The sequence below is a fragment of the Oncorhynchus tshawytscha genome, linkage group LG18, assembly GCF_018296145.1.
Source record: "Oncorhynchus tshawytscha isolate Ot180627B linkage group LG18, Otsh_v2.0, whole genome shotgun sequence".
NCBI classification, from domain to species: domain Eukaryota; kingdom Metazoa; phylum Chordata; class Actinopteri; order Salmoniformes; family Salmonidae; genus Oncorhynchus; species Oncorhynchus tshawytscha.
This window is the reverse complement of record NC_056446.1, coordinates 43,915,155-43,940,154: the sequence shown is the minus strand read 5'-3', so window position 1 is coordinate 43,940,154 and position 25,000 is coordinate 43,915,155. Positions and strand designations below refer to the sequence as shown.

General features: G+C 45.1%; 1 protein-coding gene across 3 annotated transcripts in view; it reads right to left on the bottom strand.

The window, feature by feature from the left end:
• eya4 (EYA transcriptional coactivator and phosphatase 4) overlaps window positions 1-25,000 on the bottom strand; it is a 219,889-nt gene that overhangs the window by 4,747 nt on the left and 190,142 nt on the right. For 2 of the 3 annotated variants that reach the window (XM_042301119.1, XM_042301121.1), the window contains 6 exons: window positions 11,078-11,167; window positions 10,015-10,073; window positions 8,412-8,572; window positions 7,901-8,015; window positions 6,962-7,083; window positions 5,648-5,748 (listed from right to left, as the gene is read on the bottom strand). In XM_042301119.1, coding sequence (XP_042157053.1) covers window positions 5,648-5,748; window positions 6,962-7,083; window positions 7,901-8,015; window positions 8,412-8,572; window positions 10,015-10,073; window positions 11,078-11,167 — 648 coding nt within the window. Of the gene's footprint in view, window positions 1-5,647; window positions 5,749-5,819; window positions 5,921-6,961; window positions 7,084-7,900; window positions 8,016-8,411; window positions 8,573-10,014; window positions 10,074-11,077; window positions 11,168-25,000 lie in introns of all 3 variants that reach the window. The other variant, XM_042301120.1, reaches the window with a different exon arrangement.

The following is a 25,000-nucleotide window of genomic DNA, read 5'->3' as shown; positions in this document are numbered from 1 at the left end:
GACCTGTAGAACCACTGACCTACAGAACCACTGACCTACAGAACCACTGGCCCTTACAACCACTGACCTACAGAACCACTGACCTGTAGAACCACTGACCTGTAGAACACCTGCCCCGTAGAACCACTGACCTGTAGAACCACTGACCTGTAGAACCACTGACCCTTAGAACCACTGACCCTTAGAACCACTGACCTGTAGAACCACTGACCTGTAGAACCACTGACCTGTTGAACCACTGACCTGTAGAACCACTGACCTACAGAACCACTGGCCTGTAGAACCACTGACCTACAGAACCACTGACCTACAGAACCACTGGCCTGCAGAACCACTGCCCTGTAGAACCACTGACCTACAGAACCACTGTCCCTTAGAACCACTGGCCTGTAGAACCACTGACCTACAGAACCACTGACCTACAGAACCATTGGCCCTTAGAACCACTGACCTGTAGAACCACTGACCTGTAGAACCACTGACCTACAGAACCACTGGCCTTTAGAACCACTGGCCCTTAGAACCACTGACCTGTAGAACCACTGACCTACAGAACCACTGACCTACAAAACCACTGGCCCTTACAACCACTGACCTACAGAACCACTGACCTACAGAACCACTGACCTGTAGAACCACTGACCTGTAGAACACCTGCCCCGTAGAACCACTGACCTGTAGAACCACTGACCTGTAGAACCACTGACCCTTAGAACCACTGACCCTTAGAACCACTGACCCTTAGAACCACTGACCTGTAGAACCACTGACCTGTTGAACCACTGACCTGTAGAACCACTCACTGACCTGTAGAACCACTGACCTATAGAACCACTGACCTGTAGAACCACTGACCTGTAGAACACCTGCCCCATAGAACCACTGACCTGTAGAACCACTGACCTGTAGAACCACTGACCCTTAGAACCACTGCCCTGTAGAACCACTGACCTGTAGAACCACTCACTGACCTATAGAACCACTGACCTGTAGAACCACTGACCTGTAGAACCACTCACTGACCTATAGAACCACTGACCTGTAGAACCACTGACCTGTAGAACCACTGACCCTTAGAACCACTGCTCTGTAGTACCACTGCTCTGTAGAACCACTGACCTGTAGAACCACTGACCTGTAGAACCACTGACCCGTAGAACCACTGACCTGTAGAACCACTGACCTGTAGAACTACTGACCCCTAGAACCACTGCTCTGTAGAACCACTGACCTGTAGAACCACTGACCTGTAGAACCGCTGACCTGTAGAACCACTGACCCGTAGAACCACTGACCTATAGAACCACTGACCTGTTGACCACTGCCCTGTAGAACTGACCTGTTGACCACTGCCCCTTAGAACCACTGACCCTTAGAACCACTGACCTGTAGAACCACTGACCTGTAGAACCACTGACCTGTTGAACCACTGACCTGTAGAACCACTGACCTACAGAACCACTGGCCTGTAGAACCACTGACCAACAGAACCACTGACCTACAGAACCAATGACCTACAGAACCACTGACCTGTAGAACACCTGCCCCATAGAACCACTGACCTGTAGAACCACTGACCTGTAGAACCACTGACCCTTAGAACCACTGACCCTTAGAACCACTGACCTGTAGAACCACTGACCTGTAGAACCACTGACCTGTAGAACCACTGACCTGTAGAACCCCTGGCCTACAGAACCACTGGCCTGTAGAACCACTGACCTACAGAACCACTGACCTACAGAACCACTGGCCTGCAGAACCACTGCCCTGTAGAACCACTGACCTACAGAACCACTGTCCCTTAGAACCACTGACCTGTAGAACCACTGACCTGTAGAACCACTCACTGACCTATATAACGACTGACCTGTAGAACCACTGACCTGTAGAACCACTGACCCCTAGAACCACTGCTCTGTAGAACCACTGACCTGTAGAACCACTGACCTGTAGAACTGCTGACCTGTAGAACCACTGACCCGTAGAACCACTGACCTATAGAACCACTGACCTGTAGAACCACTGGCCTGTAGAACTGACCTGTTGACCACTGCCCTGTAGAACCACTGACCTGTAGAACCACTGACCTACAGAACCACTGGCCTGTAGAACCACTGACCTACAGAACCACTGGCCTGCAGAACCACTGCCCTGTAGAACCACTGACCTGTAGAACCATTGACCTGTAGAACCACTGACCTACAGAACCACTGGCCTTTAGAACCACTGGCCCTTAGAACCACTGACCTGTAGAACCACTGACCTACAGAACCACTGACCTACAGAACCACTGGCCCTTACAACCACTGACCTACAGAACCACTGACCTGTAGAACCACTGACCTGTAGAACACCTGCCCCGTAGAACCACTGACCTGTAGAACCACTGACCTGTAGAACCACTGACCCTTAGAACCACTGACCCTTAGAACCACTGACCCTTAGAACCACTGACCTGTAGAACCACTGACCTGTTGAACCACTGACCTGTAGAACCACTGACCTGTAGAACCACTCACTGACCTATAGAACCACTGACCTGTAGAACCACTGACCTATAGAACCACTGACCTGTAGAACCACTGACCTGTAGAACACCTGCCCCATAGAACCACTGACCTGTAGAACCACTGACCCTTAGAACCACTGACCCTTAGAACCACTGCCCTGTAGAACCACTGACCTGTAGAACCACTCACTGACCTATAGAACCACTGACCTGTAGAACCACTGACCTGTAGAACCACTCACTGACCTATAGAACCACTGACCTGTAGAACCACTGACCTGTAGAACCACTGACCCTTAGAACCACTGCTCTGTAGAACCACTGCTCTGTAGAACCACTGACCTGTAGAACCACTGACCTGTAGAACCACTGACCCGTAGAACCACTGACCTGTAGAACCACTGGCCTGTAGAACTGACCTGTTGACCACTGACCTGTAGAACCACTGACCTGTAGAACCACTGACTTGTAGAACCACTGACCTGTAGAACCACTGACCTGTAAAACCACTGACCCGTAGAACCACTGACCTATAGAACCACTGTTCTGTAGAACCACTGCCCTGTAGAACCACTGACCTACAGAACCACTGGCCTGTAGAACCACTGACCTACAGAACCACTGACCTACAGAACCACTGGCCTGCAGAACCACTGCCCTGTAGAACCACTGACCTACAGAACCACTGTCCCTTAGAACCACTGACCTGTAGAACCACTGACCTACAGAACCACTGGCCTGTAGAACCACTGACCTACAGAACCACTGACCTACAGAACCACTGGCCCTTAGAACCACTGACCTGTAGAACCACTGACCTACAGAACCACTGGCCTTTAGAACCACTGGCCTGTAGAACCACTGACCTACAGAACCACTGACCTACAGAACCACTGACCTGTAGAACCACTGCCCTGTAGAACCACTGACCTGCAGAACCACTGCCCTGTAGAACCACTGACCTACAGAACCACTGTCCCTTAGAACCACTGACCTGTAGAACCACTGACCTACAGAACCACTGGCCTGTAGAACCACTGACCTACAGAACCACTGACCTACAGAACCACTGGCCCTTAGAACCACTGACCTGTAGAACCACTGACCTACAGAACCACTGGCCTTTAGAACCACTGACCTGTAGAACCACTGACCTGTAGAACCACTGACCTACAGAACCACTGACCTGTAGAACCACTGACCTGTAGATCAACTGACCTGTATAACCACTGACCTGTAGAACCACTGACCTGTAGAACCACTGACCTGTAGATCCACTGACCAACAGAACCACTGACCTGTAGAACCACTGACCCTTAGAACCACTGACCTGTAGAACCACTGACCCTTAGAAACACTGACCTGTTGAACCACTGACCTGTAGAACCACTGACCTGTAGAACCACTCACTGACCTATAGAACCACTGACCTACAGAACCACTGACCTACAGAACCACTGTATATAATACTTATTAATTCATTTCTATCATTATTATTATTGTGTCTGTAATCAATTATTGTGGTTGAGTTTTATAATCCCAATCAGTCGGTCTAAGGAACCAGAGTCTACTTTCATTTCATCATTCGGTCTAAGATGCTAAATCAATTTAAACATACACGTTATTCAATTATTGCACCCACACTCCCCGCGCGCGCCAACCAGCGTCTGTGTTGCCAAGGGCTCAAATAGAAGTCAGTTCTATTTCTGATGCAGATCGCGCTGCAAGTCCTGCCTCTCCCATCTCCTCATTGGTTTATAGAAGCTGCTACCCACGTGCCATCTCCTCATTGGTTAATAGAAGTCAGTTCTATTTCTGATGCAGATCGCTCTGCAAGTCCTGCCTCTCCCATCTCCTCATTGGTTTATAGAAGCTGCTACCCACGTGCCATCTCCTCATTGGTTTATAGAAGCTGCTACCCACGTGCCATCTCCTCATTGGTTAATAGAAGTCAGTTCTATTTCTGATGCAGATCGCTCTGCAAGTCCTGCCTCTCCCAGCTCCTCATTGGTTAATAGAAGTCAGTTCTATTTCTGACGCAGATCGCTCTGCAAGTCCTGCCTCTCCCATCTCCTCATTGGTTTATAGAAGCTGCTACCCACGTGCCAGCTCCTCATTGGTTAATAGAAGTCAGTTCTATTTCTGATGCAGATCGCTCTGCAAGTCCTGCCTCTCCCATCTCCTCATTGGTTTATAGAAGCAGATAGATGAAAGATGAACTGTTTTGCCGGTCGTCGTGGTAATACTATGAAAGTGTAGATGCCAATCACCATATAAAGTCTAAAGAAGAAAAAGCCCGGAAGGAGGAGAGATGACTAGAAACGATTCAGTTGGACGTTTTATGTGTGGATTAATTGTCGGAGTAGAGGACCTTGTGCATTTCAGGTAAAATAACAACTCAATGTTTATATCCCAGGACAAATTAGCTAGCAACAGCAAGCTAGCTAAATTGGACAAATTAACGTTAGCTAGCAAGTGCAAGCTAACTAGCTAAATTGCCATAAATGTTTAATGCTTTTCGACCTGTCCCCAAATTAATATAATTGGTTCAGAGTTTGCTTTGATATTTCAACCTGCGTGTCGTGATCGCGTTTGGTGTGGGGGGACAAAATCAATTTGCGCACGGTGGTGGTGCCCGCCCGGTTTAGGTACGGTCTCAAGAACCAGAGTCTACTTTTGTTTCATGGAAATAACAAAGGAACAAACCCAAACAGAACACAAAGCGACAGTAAGGAGAGGAAAGCCCCAAACCAAAACCCTAAACGTTACTACATCCACTACTGCAAAGAAAGGCAGGCTTGTACACCACTCAGAGCTCACACAAACACCATGGGAGCAGGGTGAAGTTGCCCCTTGACCCTGATCTTTGGCCCATTTTTAATCCCCCCCACTAATGGGTACGGTTCGAATTGGGGGGACGGGGACGGGGAGATTATTTTAGATCTGTACCTAGGGGAAATTTCACCCTAGAGCTCACCAAAACCCCAAACCAAAACCCCCCCCTAAAGTTACTAAAAACCACTACTGCAGGAAGGCAGGCTTGTCCACCACTCCACCAATCCGAAGCCCTCACACCACAACACACTCTACAGGGTCACGGCGAGGTTTTCAAAAGGTCATCTCCGCATTGTTTACCTTTTTGGCTGCCTGCTCCTCCTCCACACCATCTCCTACTACAACATAGACTACCTTCCTGCCATACCTCTGCATTATGCGCTCAAAGCAACCCTCTTTGCCTGCAATATAAACAAAGGGGGGTCAAGGGTTAGAGGTCAGGAGAGAGAGAGAGGGGTCAGAGTGAGGTTACCTGGCTGGCTGCATGCTCCTCGTCCCGCCCGTCGCCAACCACAACATAGGTAATGTTATTGCCGAAGCGGGAGACTATTCTCTCAAAACAGCTCTCTTTGCCTGGAGACAACAACAAAGGATGTGTACCTAGTGGCACCCTATCGTAGTGCACTAGCTTTTGACCAGAGCCCTATGGGTGTGTTTTACGGGGCCCTCTGGTCAACAGTAGTGCACTATGTAGGGAATAGGGTACCATAGAGCCCTGGTCAACAGTAGTGCACTATGAAGGGAATAGGGTACCATAGAGCCCTGGTCAACAGTAGTGCACTATGAAGGGAATAGGGTACCATAGAGCCCTGGTCAACAGTAGGGCACTATATAGGGAATAGGGTGCCACTTGGGACTGAAAGCTTAAACACAGATGTTTTTCTAACAAAGAGAGAGGATGAGACATTTCTGTAGATCAAGGATGGAGGAGTGGAATGAGAGGAGACGGGGATAGAGAACAAACACACATACACACACACACACACACACACACACACACACACATACACACACACACACACACACACACACACACACACACACTGATATAGCCATCTGTAAACACACATTCCCTTGGTTGTCGTATTTTCCATTAAAAAAAACCACAAGAGAAAGAAATGGATTGGCCCTGATAGTTCCTGACAACACACCTGGTCGCCACGGAGATGCTTCACATAAACAATGTCATCATAACAACCCTCCCCTCCCAGGCCAATGCCTGTCTCCCAAATAGCACCCTATTCCCTATGCAGTGCACTACTTTAGACCAGAACTCATAGGGGTCCATATAGCCTCACACAGAGGTCAGATCCCTGGTCAATTTGGGTTTAGTTCCGCTTGAGGTTAATTCCATTTCCCGTTCAGGAAGTAAACTTAAATACAAATGTTGTGTGTGTGTGTGTGTGTGTGTGGTTCTTACCTATTTTGTGTGTGTGTGTGGTTCTTACCTATTTTGTGTGTGTGTGTGTGTTCTTACCTATTTTGTGTGTGTGTGTGTGTGTGGTTCTTACCTATTTTGTGTGTGTGTGTGTGTGTGTTCTTACCTATTTTGTGTGTTATGTGTGTGGTTCTTACCTATTTTGTGTGTGTGTGTGTGTGGGGGGGGTTTCTTACCTATTTTGGTTGCACTGTATATGTTCTCAATAGGGAAGGCAGATCCTAAACTATACAACAGAACTTTAGCCACTGCTGGTATCAGCTGGGTTGTTGTTACCAACACATTTACACAGTTACTCCTGGAGACAGAGAGAGAGAAAGAGAGAGAGAGACAGAGAGAGAGAGACAGAGAGATGGGAGAGAGAAAGAGACAGAGAGATAGAGAGATGAAAGAGAGGGAGAGAGAAAGAGAGACAGAGAGAGAGAGAGACAGAGAGAGAGACAGAGAGACAAGGAGAGAGAGGGAGGCAGAGAGGGAGAGAGAGAGCGAGAGAGGGAGGCAGGCAGAGAGAGAGCGAGAGAGTGAGAGAGGGAGGGAGGAAAAGAGAGGGAGGGAGGAAGGGAGAGAGAGAGCGAGAGAGACAGAGAGAGAGAGAGAGAGAGAGAGAGAGAGACAGAGAGACAAGGAGAGAGAGGGAGGCAGGGAGAGAGAGAGCGAGAGAGACAGAGAGAGAGAGAGAGAGACAGAGAGAGAGAGACAGAGAGACAAGGACAAGGAGAGAGAGGGAGGCAGAGAGAGAGAGAGCGAGAGTCGGAGGCAGGCAGAGAGAGAGCGAGAGAGTGAGAGAGGGAGGGAGGAAAAGAGAGGGAGGGAGGAAGGGAGAGAGAGGAGGAAGAGGGAGAGATGGAGGGAGAGAGGCAGAGAGAGAGAGAGAGGGAGAGAGACAGAGGAAGAGAGGGAGAGAGACAGAGAGAGAGAGGGAGAGGCGAGAAGAGAGAAAGACAGATAATTAGTATCAGTATTGACTGTTCCATTACATGAAATTAGCTCTGATCTATGTTTTATTTGTCTAGTTCATGTTCATGTCAGAGACCGACTCAGTGTGTCGGCACTGCAGCCATTTTGTGTGCGGGGTGGGGGGCGTGTCCAGTGTGGGTGTGGAGGGGGCGGGGCACCTGGAGCTGATGATTGACAGGGACTTGAGTGCGTTGGTGAGCCAGGAGTCTGTTAAAGCCTCTACTTCAGCTCTCAGTTGTAACCACGCATCCCTCTTAGCAGGGCCCAACAGGCCTGTCAACAATAAACAACATCAACAATAAACAACAACAATAACCAACATTAGGGGCAGGATTTAATCTGACCACACTTTGTCCACATTGCGCCATATCAAAGGTTTTCCAATTGAGCCGACAAATGCAAAACATTTTTTACAGTGAACGCTGTCTTCATGAACACAGGAACATTGTCTTTTAATCCACTAAGAAACATTTAGTATTGTCCTGTACTAAAGTACTAAAGTAAAGTACAGGACAATACTAAATATTTCTCAGTGGATTCAAATGTACACACTATACATATCAGTTGACAGTTACAAAAAATATATATATTTATCCCCCCTCACCCCCTGCCTAAAAAAGAGCTCTCTGATTGGCTCCTCTCCAGTAAACTCTTCTCCGATTGGCTTACCCCCCACATTGTTTTTGTATGTGCTATACATCTCTTTGACTCTTCTGTAGCGGAAGGCTAGTTTCCTCATCCAGTCCACCCCTCCGCGGACGCCCGTCGCCAGGCACAGACTCGCGCTGGTCGCCGCTGCATGGAAGCCATCAGTTGCAAAACTGTAAGTACTGTCAATAATAATAATAATAATATGTTTTATTATAAAAACTGTAAGTACTGTCAATAATAATAATAATAATATATTATTTATTATAAAAACTGTAAGTACTGTCAATAATAATAATAATAATATAATTTATTATAAAAACTGTAAGTACTGTCAATAATAATAATAATAATATGTTTTATTATAAAAACTGTAAGTACTGTCAATAATAATAATAATAATATGTTTTATTATAAAAACTGTAAGTACTGTCAATAATAATAATAATAATATGTTTTATTATAAAAACTGTAAGTACTGTCAATAATAATAATAATAATATAATTTATTATAAAAACTGTCAATAATAATAATATAATTTATTATAAAAACTGTAAGTACTGTCAATAATAATAATAATAATATAATTTATTATAAAAACTGTCAATAATAATAATATAATTTATTATAAAAACTGTCAATAATAATAATAATAATATAATTTATTATAAAAACTGTCAATAATAACAATATAATTTATTATAAAAACTGTCAATAATAATAATATAATTTATTATAAAAACTGTAAGTACTGTCAAATATAATAATAATGTTTTATTATAAAAACTGTCAATAATAATAATAATAATGTAATTTATTATAAAAACTGTCAATAATAATAATAATAATAATATAATTTATTATAAAAACTGTAAGTACTGTCAATAATAATAATAATATGTTTTATTATAAAAACTGTCAATAATAATATAATTTATTATAAAAACTGTAAGTACTGTCAATAATAATAACAATGATGTGTTTTATTATAAAAATGGTAAGTACTGTCTATGAATACTGCTCTCAACAGAACAATATGTCACAGAACATTCCTAATGGTTGACTCAAATGATTTAAGCCTGATTTTGCTGTCGATCCTGCGTGCTTGTTGTTCAGTTTATAATTGCGGGGCTGCAAACATCAGCAGTTCTTTTTTGCTACGCAACTACGCAGGATGGACATTTGCGTAGGTACTTGTAGTCCTGTACGTACCACAGGAGGTTGGTGGCACCTTAAATTGGGAGAACGGGCTCGTGGTAATGGCAGGAGAGGAATTTAATTACATTTTTATTTAATTTAACTAGGCAAGTCATTTAAGAACAAATTCTTATTTACAATGACGGCCAAACCCAGGACGACGCTTGGCCAATTGTGCTCCGCCTTATGGGACTCCCAATCACGGGCCAGATTTGATACAGCCTGGAATTGAACCAGGGACTGTAGTGATGCCTCTTGCACTGAGATGCAGTGCCAGCAGGGCTGTTTAAAGAAAAGCATCCCATGGATTCCAGTTTCTCCTGACCCACAGACTGTTCTCAGAGCGAGGAACCGTCTGATATCAAGTTGTTCACATCCTGAACTCGTCATTTAACTGTGAAGAAGAAAACGCTGTTGAACGCTCACCTCAGGTCCTGTCCGTTGTCGTCCGATGACACATCATCAATATGGACCTGATCACACTCCTGAACACCCACCCACACACACAGACAGAAACACACACACACAGAAACACACAGAAACACACACACACAGAAACACACAGAAACACACAACACAGACAGAAACACACACACACAGAAACACACAGAAACACAAACACACAGAAACACACACACACAGAAACACAAACACACACACACACAGAAACACACACACACAGACAGACACACACACACACACACACAGAAACACACACACACAGAAACACACACACAGAAACACACACACACACAGAAACACACAGAAACACACACAGACAGACACAAACACACAAACACACAGAAACACACACACACAGAAACACACAGAAACACACACACACAGAAACACACACACACACAGAAACACACACACACACACACACACAGAAACACACACACACAGAAACACACACACACACACAGAAACACACACACACAGAAACAGAAACACACACAAACACAGAAACACATAGAAACACACACAGACAGACAGACAGACAGACAGACAGACACACACAGAAACAGACAGACACACAGACAGAAACACAGACAGACAGACAGAAAGACAGACAGACAGACAGACAGACAGACAGACAGACAGACAGACAGACAGACACAGACACAGACAAGTTTAAGTCTTTAGTTTGTGTCACTAGGGGGCAGTGTCTACACAATGAAGGAGCTACACACGTATCACAGCCTCTCAGAGGAGGAGGAATGCTGATCTAGGATCAGTTTGACCTTTTTAAAATCACAATGCATTAGATTACACTGTCAGTGGGGATCTGATCCCAGATCAGTAGCTGTATCTATACAGTGTGTGTGTGTGTTCTTGAGCTCACCTACCTCTAAGTCATTGAGGAACAGGTGTGTGTACCTACCTCTAAGTCGTTGAAGAACAGGTGTGTGTACCTACCTCTAAGTGGATGAAGAACAGGTGTGTGTACCTACCTCTAAGTCATTGAAGAACAGGTGTGTGTACCTACCTCTAAGTCATTGAAGAACAGGTGTGTGTCTGCCAGGTTAAAGATCATCTCTTCCATCCTCAGTCCCAGTGTCACCGCCATGGGAGGGTCCTGTGAATCAATCAATACAACCGTCAATACATCCGTCTATACAGTCTCCATGTGTCGGGGGGCTAGAGTTCAGTCTGTTATATCTGGTGTCCTGTGTGAATTGAAGTATGCTCCCTCTAATTCTCTCTCCCTCCCTCTCCCTCCCGGAGGACCTGAGCCCTAGGATCATGCCTCAGGACTACCTGGCATGATGACTCCTTGCTGTCCCCAGTCCACCTGGTTCTGCTGCTGCTCCAGTTTCAACTGTTCTCCCTGCGGCTATGGAATCCTGACCTGTTCACCAGACGTGCTACCTGTCCCGGGGACCTGCTGTTTTCAACTCTCTCTCTCTCTCTCTCTCTCTCTCTCTCTCTCTCTCTCTCTCTCTCCCGCACCTGCTGTCTCGACCTCTGAATGATCGGCTATGAAAAGCCAACTGACATTTACTTTTGAGGTGCTGACCTGTTGCACCCTCCTCAACCACTGTGATTATTATTATTTGACCCTGCTGGTCATCTATGAACATTTGAACATCTCGGCCATGTTCTGTTATAATCTCCACCCGGCACAGCCAGAAGAGGACTGGCCACCCCACATAGCCTGGTTCTTCTCTAGGTTTCTTCCTAGGTTTTGGCCTTTCTAGGGAGTTTTTCCTAGCCACCGTGCTTCTACACCTGCATTGCTTGCTGTTTGGGGTTTTAGGCTGGGTTTCTGTACAGCACTTTGAGATATCAGCTGATGTACGAAGGGCTTTAGAAATACATTTGATTGATTGATCAAACAATCAATCAATCAATCAATCAAATGTATTTTATAAAGCTCTTTCTACATCAGCAGTTCTCAAGTGCTTGTACAGAAAAACAGCCTAAAACCCTCAACTGTTCTGGGTAGAGAGGAACCAGGCTCTGAGGGGTGGCCAGTCCTCTACTGACTGTACTGGGTAGACCAGAGGAACCAGGCTCTGAGGGGTGACCAGTCCTCTACTGACTGTACTGGGTAGACCAGAGGAACCAGGCTCTGAGGGGTGACCAGTCCTCTACTGACTGTACTGGGTAGAGAGGAACCAGGCTCTGAGGGGTGACCAGTCCTCTACTGACTGTACTGGGTAGAGAGGAACCAGGCTCTGAGGGGTGGCCAGTCCTCTACTGGCTGTACTGGGTAGAGAGGAACCAGGCTCTGAGGGGTGACCAGTCCTCTACTGACTGTACTGGGTAGACCAGAGGAACCAGGCTCTGAGGGGTGACCAGTCCTCTACTGACTGTACTGGGTAGAAAGGAACCAGGCTCTGAGGGGTGACCAGTCCTCTACTGACTGTACTGGGTAGAGAGGAACCAGGCTCTGAGGGGTGGCCAGTCCTCTACTGACTGTACTGGGTAGAGAGGAACCAGGCTCTGAGGGGTGGCCAGTCCTCTACTGACTGTACTGGGTAGACCAGAGGAACCAGGCTCTGAGGGGTGACCAGTCCTCTACTGGCTGTACTGGGTAGAGAGGAACCAGGCTCTGAGGGGTGGCCAGTCCTCTACTGACTGTACTGGGTAGAGAGGAACCAGGCTCTGAGGGGTGACCAGTCCTCTACTGACTGTACTGGTGGAGAGGAACCAGGCTATGAGGGATGACCAGTCCTCTACTGGCTGTACTGGGTAGAGAGGAACCAGGCTATGAGGGATGACCAGTCCTCTTCTGGCTGTACTGGGTAGAGAGGAACCAGGCTCTGAGGGGTGACCAGTCCTCTACTGACTGTGACAAATGAGGAGCCTTCATCACCACCATCATCATCACCACCATCATCTCCCCCCCCTGCCCTCCTCCCCCCTCTGCCTGGTATATTCAACTAATCTCTGTAGATGGGAGAGAGAGCGAGAGAAAGACATGTCACACTTGTTCTGTCCCATCAACATTATGTCCCTCTTTAAAAATCCTTGGGGGACTGGGTGGTTGTGAGAGAGGTTTGGGGGGCAGCCCTGCCAACCCACAGCTCAGCTGCAAAAACCATCATCTGTGATAGATAGGCGATTCGCTGACACCGTGAGACTCCCAGAATAGACACATACCGAGCACAGGGATAAATGGAGAGAGGGAGGGAGAAAGAGAGAGACATGGAGAGAGAGGGAGGGAGGGGGAGGGAGAGAGAGAGACATGGAGAGAGAGGGAAGGAGAGAGAGAAATGGAGAGAGAGGGAGAGAGAGAGAGAGAGATGTAGAGAGAGGGAGAGAGAGAGAGAGATGTAGAGAGAGGGAAGGAGAGGGAGAGAGAAATGGAGAGAGAGGGAGGGAGAGGGAGACATGGAGAGAGAGGGAGAGATGTAAAGAGAGGGAAGGAGAGAGAGAGACATGGAGAGAGAGAGAGAAATGGAGAGAGAGAAATGGAGAGAGAGAGAGAGATGTAGAGAGAGGGAAGGAGAGGGAAGAAATGGAGAGAGAGAGAGAAATGGAGAGAAGAGAGAGAATGGAGAGAGAGAGAGAGATGTAAAGAGAGGGAAGGAGAGAGAGAGAAATGGAGAGAGAGGGAGGGAGAGAGAGACATGGAAAGAGGGAGGGAGAGAGATGTAAAATGGAAGAGAGAGAGAGACATGGAGAGAGAGAGAGACATGAAAGAGAGGGAAGGAGAGAGAGAGAAATGGAAGAGAGGGAGGGAGAGAGAGAGACATGGAAAGAGGGAGGGAGAGAGAGAGATGGAGAATGGAGGGAGAGAGAGAGACATGTAAAGAGAGAGGGAGAGACATGAAGATGAGGAGGGAGAGAGAGAGACATGAAGAGAGAGGGAGGGAGAGAGAGAGATGTAGAGAGAGGGAGGGAGAGAGAGAAATGGAAAGAGAGGGAGGGAGAGAGAGAGAGATGGAAAGAGAGGGAAGGAGAGAGAGAGAAATGGAGAGAAGGAGGGAGAGAGAGAGACATGAAGAGAGAGGAGGAGAGAGAGAATGGAGAGAGAGGGAGAGACATGGGGAGAGGGAGGGAGAGAGAGACATGTAGAGAGAGGGAGAGACATGGAGAGAGGGAGGGAGAGAGAGAGACATGTAGAGAGAGGGAGAGATATGGAGAGAGAGAGACATGTAGAGAGAGGGAGGGAGAGAGAGAGACATGTAGAGAGAGGGAGAGAGAGAGAGATAAAGGTGAAGGAGAGTGATAAAGAGAGGAAGAGAAGGGTGCCAGAGCCAAGACCACCCTGCTATTAACGCAGTCTGTTCCATCACATCTCCTTTCCCTCGTTTCAAATACCACATCGTCTGAACCAATGGCTTCTTCAGGTAAATATTTGATAATTATTTTATCAGTCACCTGTGCCAAGGAGAGGTATACAGTAGGAGAGGTATGGAGAGGTATACAGTAGGAGAGGAATACAGTAGGAGAGGTATGGAGAGGTATACAATAAGAGAGGTACACAGTAGCAGAGGTATGGAGAGGTATACAGTAGGAGAGGTATGGAGAGGTATACAGTAGGAGAGGTATGGAGAGGTATACAATAGGAGAGGTATACAGTAGGAGAGGTATGGAGAGGTATATAGTAGGAGAGGTATACAGTAGGAGAGGTATACAGTAGGAGAGGTATGGAGAGGTATACAGTAGGAGAGGTATACAGTAGGAGAGGTATGGAGAGGTATACAGTAGGAGAGGTATACAGTAGGAGAGGTATGGAGAGGTATATAGTAGGAGAGGTATACAGTAGGAGAGGTATACAGTAGGAGAGGTATACAGTAGGAGAGGTATGGAGAGGTATACGGTAGGAGAGGTATGGAGAGGTATACAGTAGGAGAGGAGAGGTATACAGTAGGAGAGGTATACAGTAGGAGAGGTATGGAGAGGTATACAGTAGGAGAGGTATGGAAAGGTATACAGTAGGAGAGGTATGGAGAGGTATACAGTAGGAGAGGTATACAGTAGCAGAGGTATGGAGAGGTATACAGTAGGAGAGGTATACAGTAGAAGAGGTATGGAGAGGTATACAGTAGGAGAGGTATACAGTAGGAGAGGTATGGAGAGGTATACAGTAGGAGAGGTATGGAGAGGTATACAATAGGAGAGGTATACAGTAGGAGAGGTATGGAGAGGTATACAGTAGGAGAGGTATGGAGAGGTATACAATAGGAGAGGTATACAGTAGGAGGTATGGAGAGGTATACAGTAGGAGAGGTATACAGTAGGAGAGGTATGGAGAGGTATACAGTAGGAGAGGTATGGAGAGGAATACAGTAGGAGAGGTATGGAGAGGTATACAATAGGAGAGGTATACAGTAGGAGAGGTATGGAGAGTTATACAGTAGGAGTGGTATACAGTAGGAGAGGTATGTAGAGGTATACAATAGGAGAGGTATGGAGAGGTATACAATAGGAGAGGTATGTAGAGGTATACAGTAGGAGAGGTATGGAGAGGTATACAGTAGGAGAGGTATGTAGAGGTATACAGTAGGAGAGGTATGGAGAGGTATACAATAGGAGAGGTATACAGTAGGAGAGGTATATGAGGTATACGGTAGGAGAGGTATGGAGAGGTATACAGTAGGAGAGGTATGGAGAGGTACACAGTAGCAGAGGTATACAGTAGGCGAGGTATGGAGAGGTATGGAGAGGTATACAGTAGGAGAGGTATGGAGAGGTATACAGTAGGAGAGGTATACAGTAGCAGAGGTATGGAGAGGTATACAGTAGGAGAGGTATACAGTAGAAGAGGTATGGAGAGGTATACAGTAGGAGAGGTATACAGTAGGAGAGGTATGGAGAGGTATACAATAGGAGAGGTATACAGTAGGAGAGGTATGGAGAGGTATACAGTAGGAGAGGTATGGAGAGGTATACAATAGGAGAGGTATACAGTAGGAGAGGTATGGAGAGGTATACAGTAGGAGAGGTATACAGTAGGAGAGGTATGGAGAGGTATACAGTAGGAGAGGTATGGAGAGGTATACAATAGGAGAGGTATACGGTAGGAGAGGTATACAGTAGCAGAGGTATGGAGAGGTATACAGTAGGAGAGGTATACAGTAGAAGAGGTATGGAGAGGTATACAGTAGGAGAGGTATGGAGAGGAATACAGTAGGAGAGGTATGGAGAGGTATACAATAGGAGAGGTATACAGTAGGAGAGGTATGGAGAGGTATACAGTAGGAGTGGTATACAGTAGGAGAGGTATGTAGAGGTATACAATAGGAGAGGTATGGAGAGGTATACAATAGGAGAGGTATGTAGAGGTATACAGTAGGAGAGGTATGGAGAGGTATACAGTAGGAGAGGTATGTAGAGGTATACAGTAGGAGAGGTATGGAGAGGTATACAATAGGAGAGGTATACAGTAGGAGAGGTATATGAGGTATACGGTAGGAGAGGTATGGAGAGGTATACAGTAGGAGAGGTATGGAGAGGTACACAGTAGCAGAGGTATACAGTAGGCGAGGTATGGAGAGGTATACGGTAGGAGAGGTATGGAGAGGTATACAGTAGGAGAGGTATACAGTAGGAGAAGTATGGAGAGGTATACAGTAGGAGAGATATACAGTAGGAGAGGTATGGAGAGGCATACAGTAGGAGAGGTATACAGTAGGAGAGGTATACTGTAGAAGAGGTATGGAGAGGTATACAGTAGGAGAGGTATACAGTAGGAGAGGTATGGCGAGGTATACAGTAGGAGAGGTATGGAGAGGTATACAGTAGGAGAGGTATGGAGAGGTATACAATAGGAGAGGTATGGAGAGGTATACAATAGGAGAGGTATACAGTAGGAGTGGTATGGAGAGGTATACAGTAGGAGAGGTATACAGTAGGAGGGTATACAGTAGGAGAGGTATGGCGAGGTATACAGTAGGAGAGGTATGGAGAGGTATACAATAGGAGAGGTATACAGTAGGAGTGGTATGGAGAGGTATACAGTAGGAGAGGTATACAGTAGGAGAGGTATGGAGAGGTATACAGTAGGAGAGGTATACAGTAGGAGAGGTATGGCAAGGTATACAGTAGGAGAGGTATGGAGAGGTATACAATAGGAGAGGTATACAGTAGGAGAGGTATATGAGGTATACGGTAGGAGAGGTATGGAGAGGTATACAGTAGGAGAGGTATGGAGAGGTACACAGTAGCAGAGGTATACAGTAGGCGAGGTATGGAGAGGTATACGGTAGGAGAGGTATGGAGAGGTATACAGTAGGAGAGGTATACAGTAGGAGAGGTATGGAGAGGTATACAGTAGGAGAGATATACAGTAGGAGAGGTATGGAGAGGCATACAGTAGGAGAGGTATACAGTAGGAGAGGTATACTGTAGAAGAGGTATGGAGAGGTATACAGTAGGAGAGGTATACAGTAGGAGGGTATGGCGAGGTATACAGTAGGAGAGGTATGGAGAGGTATACAGTAGGAGAGGTATGGAGAGGTATACAATAGGAGAGGTATGGAGGTATACAATAGGAGAGGTATACAGTAGGAGTGGTATGGAGAGGTATACAGTAGGAGAGGTATACAGTAGGAGAGGTATACAGTAGGAGAGGTATGGCGAGGTATACAGTAGGAGAGGTATGGAGAGGTATACAATAGGAGAGGTATACAGTAGGAGTGGTATGGAGAGGTATACAGTAGGAGAGGTATACAGTAGGAGAGGTATGGAGAGGTATACAGTAGGAGAGGTATACAGTAGGAGAGGTATGGCAAGGTATACAGTAGGAGAGGTATGGAGAGGTATACAATAGGAGAGGTATACAGTAGGAGAGGTATACAGTAGGAGAGGTATACAGTTGGAGAGGTATACAGTAGGAGAGGTATACAGTAGGAGAGGTATACAGTAGGAGAGGTATGTAGAGGTATACAGTAGGTGAGGTATGGAGAGGTATACAGTAGGAGAGGTATACAGTAGGAGAGGTATACAGTAGGAGAGGTATACAGTAGGAGAGGTATACAGTAGGAGAGGTATACAGTAGGAGAGGTATACAGTAGGAGAGGTATGGAGAGGTATACAGTAGGAGAGGTATGGAGAGGTATACAGTAGGAGAGGTATACAGTAGAAGAGGTATGGAGAGGTATACAGTAGGAGAGGAATACAGTAGGAGAGGTATGGAGAGGTATACAATAGGAGAGGTATACAGTAGGAGAGGTATGGAGAGGTACACAGTAGCAGAGGTATACAGTAGGCGAGGTATGGAGAGGTATACAGTAGGAGAGGTATGGAGAGGTATACAGTAGGAGAGGTATGGAGAGGTATACAGTAGGAGAGATATACAGTAGGAGAGGTATGGAGAGGCATACAGTAGGAGAGGTATACAGTAGGAGAGGTATACTGTAGAAGAGGTATGGAGAGGTATACAGTAGGAGAGGTATACAGTAGGAGGGGTATGGCGAGGTATACAGTAGGAGAGGTATACAATAGGAGAGGTATACAGTAGGAGAGGTATGGAGAGGTATACAGTAGGAGAGGTATGGAGAGGTATACAATAGGAGAGGTATGGAGAGGTATACAATAGGAGAGGTATACAGTAGGAGTGGTATGGAGAGGTATACAGTAGGAGAGGTATACAGTAGGAGAGGTATACAGTAGGAGAGGTATGGAGAGGTATACAGTAGGAGAGGTATGGAGAGGTATACAATAGGAGAGGTATACAGTAGGAGTGGTATGGAGAGGTATACAGTAGGAGAGGTATACAGTAGGAGAGGTATGGAGAGGTATACAGTAGGAGAGGTATACAGTAGGAGAGGTATGGCGAGGTATACAGTAGGAGAGGTATGGAGAGGTATACAATAGGAGAGGTATACAGTAGGAGAGGTATATGAGGTATACAGTAGGAGAGGTATGGAGAGGTATACAGTAGGAGAGGTATACAGTAGGAGAGGGATACAGTAGGAGAGGTATGGAGAGGTATACAGTAGGTGAGGTATGGAGAGGTATACAGTAGGAGAGGTATACAGTAGGAGAGGTATGGAGAGTTATACAGTAGGAGAGCTATACAGTAGGAGAGGTATGGAGAGGTATACAGTAGGAGAGGTATACAGTAGGAGAGGTATACAGTAGGAGAGGTATACAGTAGGTGAGGTATGGAGAGGTATACAGTAGGAGAGGTATACAGTAGGAGAGGTATGGAGAGGTATACAATAGGAGAGGTATACAGTAGGAGGTATATGGAGAGGTATACAGTAGGAGAGGTATGGAAAGGTATACAGTAGGAGAGGTATACAGTAGGAGAGGTATACAATAGGAGAGGTATACAGTAGGAGAGGTAGACAGTAGGAGAGGTATGGAGAGGTATACAATAGGAGAGGTATGGAGAGGTATACAGTAGGAGTGGTATGGAGAGGTATACAATAGGAGATGTATACAGTAGGAGAGGTATGGAGAGGTATACAATAGGAGAGGTATACAATAGGAGAGGTATACAGTAGGAGAGGTATACAATAGGAGAGGTATACAGTAGGAGAGGTAGACAGTAGGAGAGGTATGGAGAGGTATACAATAGGAGAGGTATGGAGAGGTATACAGTAGGAGTGGTATGGAGAGGTATACAGTAGGAGAGGTATGGAAAGGTATACAGTAGGAGAGGTATACAGTCGGAGAGGTATGGAGAGGTATACAATAGGAGATGTATACAGTAGGAGAGGTATGGAGAGGTATACAGTAGGAGAGGTATGGAGAGGTATACAGTAGGAGAGGTATGGAGAGGTATACAGTAGGAGAGGTATACAGTAGGAGAGGTATACAGTAGGAGAGGTATACAGTAGGAGAGGTATACAGTAGGAGAGGTATACAGTAGGAGAGGTATACAGTAGGAGAGGTATGGAGAGGTATACAGTAGGAGAGGTATACAGTAGGAGAGGTATACAGTAGGAGAGGTATACAGTAGGTGAGGTATGGAGAGGTATACAGTAGGAGAGGTATACAGTAGGAGAGGTATGGAGAGGTATACAATAGGAGAGGTATACAGTAGGAGTGGTATGGAGAGGTATACAGTAGGAGAGGTATGGAAAGGTATACAGTAGGAGAGGTATACAGTAGGAGAGGTATACAATAGGAGAGGTATACAGTAGGAGAGGTAGACAGTAGGAGAGGTATGGAGAGGTATACAATAGGAGAGGTATGGAGAGGTATACAGTAGGAGTGGTATGGAGAGGTATACAATAGGAGATGTATACAGTAGGAGAGGTATGGAGAGGTATACAATAGGAGAGGTATACAATAGGAGAGGTATACAGTAGGAGAGGTATACAATAGGAGAGGTATACAGTAGGAGAGGTAGACAGTAGGAGAGGTATGGAGAGGTATACAGTAGGAGAGGTATACAGTAGGAGAGGTATACAGTAGGAGAGGTATACAGTAGGAGAGGTATACAGTAGGAGAGGTATACAGTAGGAGAGGTATGGAGAGGTATACAGTAGGTGAGGTATACAGTAGGAGAGGTATACAGTAGGTGAGGTATGGAGAGTTATACAGTAGAAGAGGTATACAGTAGGAGAGGTATACAGTAGGAGAGGTATACAGTAGGAGAGGGATACAGTAGGAGAGGTATGGAGAGGTATACAGTAGGTGAGGTATGGAGAGGTATACAGTAGGAGAGGTATACAGTAGGAGAGGTATACAGTAGGAGAGGGATACAGTAGGAGAGGTATGGAGAGGTATACAGTAGGTGAGGTATGGAGAGGTATACAGTAGGAGAGGTATGGAGAGGTATACAGTAGGAGAGGTATGGAGAGGTATACAGTAGGAGAGGTATACAGTAGGAGAGGTATGGAGAGGTATACAGTAGGAGAGGTATGGAGAGGTATACAGTAGGAGAGGTATACAGTAGGAGTGGTATACAGTAGGAGAGGTATACAGTAGGAGAGGTATAGAGAGGTATACAGTAGGAGAGGTATACAGTAGGAGAGGTATACAGTAGATGTGTCTGAAATGGCCACCCAATAACTATGTAATGCACTCCTTATGACCAAAGTAGTGCACTACATAGGGAATAGGGTGCCATAGGGGCATGGTCTAAAGTAGTGCACTACATAGGGAATAAGGTGCCATTGAGCCCTGGTCTAAAGTAGTGCACTACATAGGGAATAGGGTGCCATAGGGACCTGGTCTAAAGTAGTGCACTACATAGTGAATAGGGTGCCATAGGGGTCTGGTCTAAAGTAGTGCACTACATAGGGAATAGGGTGCCATAGGGGTCTGGTCTAAAGTAGTGCACTACATAGGGAATAGGGTGCCATAGGGGTCTGGTCTAAAGTAGTGCACTACATAGGGAATAGGGTGCCATTTGGGACACTATATTTATTATTTTAAACTTTATAATATTACCAAATGTAAAGGAATGTAACTAGATAATAACAAACTGGAGGACTGGACTGAGGGTGGATACTAGACTTTAGACCTAAATTTGTCAAGGGGCAGGGACTCTACAAGGTGTTCGAAAGCGTTCCACAGTGATGCTGGTCCCATGTTGACGCCAATGCTTCCCGCAGTTGTGTTAAATTGTCTGGATGTCTTTTGGGTGGTGGACCATCCTTGATACACACGGGAAACTGTTGAGCGTTAAAAACTCAGCAGTTTTGCAGTTCAAAGTCACTTAAATCTGCTGTCCTGTCCAATTCACCCTCTGAATGGCTATAGGGCTGTGACGGTCATGACATTTAGTCAGCAGATGATAGTCGTGCAAATAACTGCTGGTCTCTTTTTATTTGACCTTTTAATTAGCATAAACATGTTTAGCATATCCTGGCTTCCACGCACAGCCTACAAGCCACTGATGCAGACCTTTGGAACATCTACATTTATTTAATCCATGTAATATAGTCTACACCTTCACAATAAATCCATATAATATAGTCTACACCTTCACAATAAATCCATGTAATATAGTCTACACCTTCACAATAAATCCATGTATTATAGTCTACACCTTCACAATAAATCCATGTAATATAGTCTACCTACACCATCACAATAAATCCATGTAATATAGTCTACACCTTCACAATAAATCCATGTAATATAGTCTACACCTTCACAATAAATCCATGTAATATAGTCTACACCATCACAATAAATCCATGTAATATAGTCTACACCTTCACAATAAATCCATGTAATATAGTCTACCTACACCATCACAATAAATCCATGTAATATAGTCTACACCTTCACAATAAATCCATGTAATATAGTCTACACCTTCACAATAAATCCATGTAATATAGTCTACACCTTCACAATAAATCCATGTAATATAGTCTACACCATCACAATAAATCCATGTAATATAGTCTACCTACACCATCACAATAAATCCATGTAATATAGTCTACACCTTCACAATAAATCCATGTAATATAGTCTACACCTCCACAATAAATCCATGTAATATATTCTACACCTTCACAATAAATCCATGTAATATAGTCTACACCATCACAATAAATCCATGTAATATATTCTACACCTCCACAATAAATCCATGTAATATATTCTACACCATCACAATAAATCCATGTAATATAGTCTACATCTTCACAATAAATCCATGTAATATATTCTACACCTCCACAATAAATCCATGTAATATAGTCTACCTACACCATCACAATAAATCCATGTAATATAGTCTACCTACACCATCACAATAAATCCATGTAATATAGTCTACACCTTCACAATAAATCCATGTAATATAGTCTACACCATCACAATAAATCCATGTAATATATTCTACACCTTCACAATAAATCCATGTAATATAGTCTACACCATCACAATAAATCCATGTAATATAGTCTACCTACACCATCACAATAATCCATGTAATATCCTCTACACCTTCACAATAAATCCATGTAATATAGTCTACACCATCACAATAATTCCATGTAATATACTCTACACCTTCACAATAAATCCATGTAATATCCTCTACACCTTCACAATAAATCCATGTAATATAGTCTACACCATCACAATAAATCCATGTAATATAGTCTACACCTTCACAATAAATCCATGTAATATAGTCTACACCTTCACAATAAATCCATGTAATATAGTCTACACCTTCACAATAAATCCATGTAATATAGTCTACAACTTCACAATAAATCCATGTAATATAGTCTACCTACACCTTCACAATAAATCCATGTAATATAGCCTACACCTTCACAATAAATCCATGTAATATAGTCTACACCTTCACAATGAATCCATGTAATATAGCCTACACCTTCACAATAAATCCATGTATTATAGTCTACACCTTCACAATAAATCCATGATTTATTTTAGACAGGTCTAAAGAAGCTGTGATAGGAAGAAAATGTAGTCTATTTCAGAAGAACAGAATAACATCCTCTGAGTTGTCCTTATCCTGATCTCGCTTAGCCGTATGGCTGCGGACAATACTGAACAAAAATATAAAACAACACATAAAGTGTTGAATAGAGCTGAAATAAAACATCCCAGAAATGTTCCATACACACAAAAAGCATGATCATTACACAGGTGCACCTTGTGCTAGGGGACAATAAAAGGCCACTCTAAAATTTGCAGTTTTGTCACACAACACAATGCCAGAGTTGTCTCAAGAATTTGGCTGTACGTCCAACCGGCCCCACAAACGTAGACCACATGTAACCATGCCAGACCTCTACATCCAGATTCTTCACCTGCGGGATCATCTGAGACCAGCCACTCAGACAACTGATGAAACAGAGGATTATTTCTGCCTGTAATAAAGCCCTTTTGTAGGGCAAGAATTATTCTGATTGGCTGGGCCTGGCTCCCCAGTAGGTGGGCCTGACTTTCAAGTGGGTGGGCCTATAGGGTAAGGTATTGTAGAATAGAGTAGGGTAAGGTATTGTAGAATAGAGTAGGGTAGAGTAGGGTAGAATAGAGTAGAGTAGGGTAAGGTAGGGTAGAATAGAGTAGAGTAGGGTAGAGTAGGTTAAGGTATATTAGAACGTGCGTTGAAGATGTCGTTCCCATAGCAACGATTAAAACATTCCCTAACCAGAAACCGTGGATTGATGGCAGCATTCGTGTGAAACTGAAGGCACGAACCACTGCTTTTAATCAGGGCAGGGTGTCTGGTAACATGACTGAATACAAACAGTGCAGCTATTCCCTCCGCAAGGCTATCAAACAAGCTAAGCGCCAGTACAGAGACAAAGTAGAATCTCAATTCAACGGCTCAGACACAAGAGGCATGTGGCAGGGTCTACAGTCAATCACGGACTACAGGAAGAAACCCAGCCCAGTCACGGACCAGGATGTCTTGCTCCCAGGCAGACTAAATAACTTTTTTGCCCGCTTTGAGGACAGTACAGTGCCACTGACACGGCCTGCAACGGAAACATGCGGTCTCTCCTTCACTGCAGCCGAAGTGAGTAAGACATTTAAACGTGTTAACCCTCGCAAGGCTGCAGGCCCAGACGGCATCCCCAGCCGCGCCCTCAGAGCATGCGCAGACCAGCTGGCCGGTGTGTTTACGGACATATTCAATCAATCCCTATACCAGTCTGCTGTTCCCACATGCTTCAAGAGGGCCACCATTGTTCCTGTTCCCAAGAAAGCTAAGGTAACTGAGCTAAACGACTACCGCCCGTAGCACTCACATCCGTCATCATGAAGTGCTTTGAGAGACTAGTCAAGGACCATATCACCTCCACCCTACCTGACACGCTTGACCCACTCCAATTTGCTTACCGCCCAAATAGGTCCACAGACGATGCAATCTCAACCACACTGCACACTGCCCTAACCCATCTGGACAAGAGGAATACCTATGTGAGAATGCTGTTCATCGACTACAGCTCGGCATTCAACACCATAGTACCCTCCAAGCTCGTCATCAAGCTCGAGACCCTGGGTCTCGACCCCGCCCTGTGCAACTGGGTACTGGACTTCCTGACGGGCC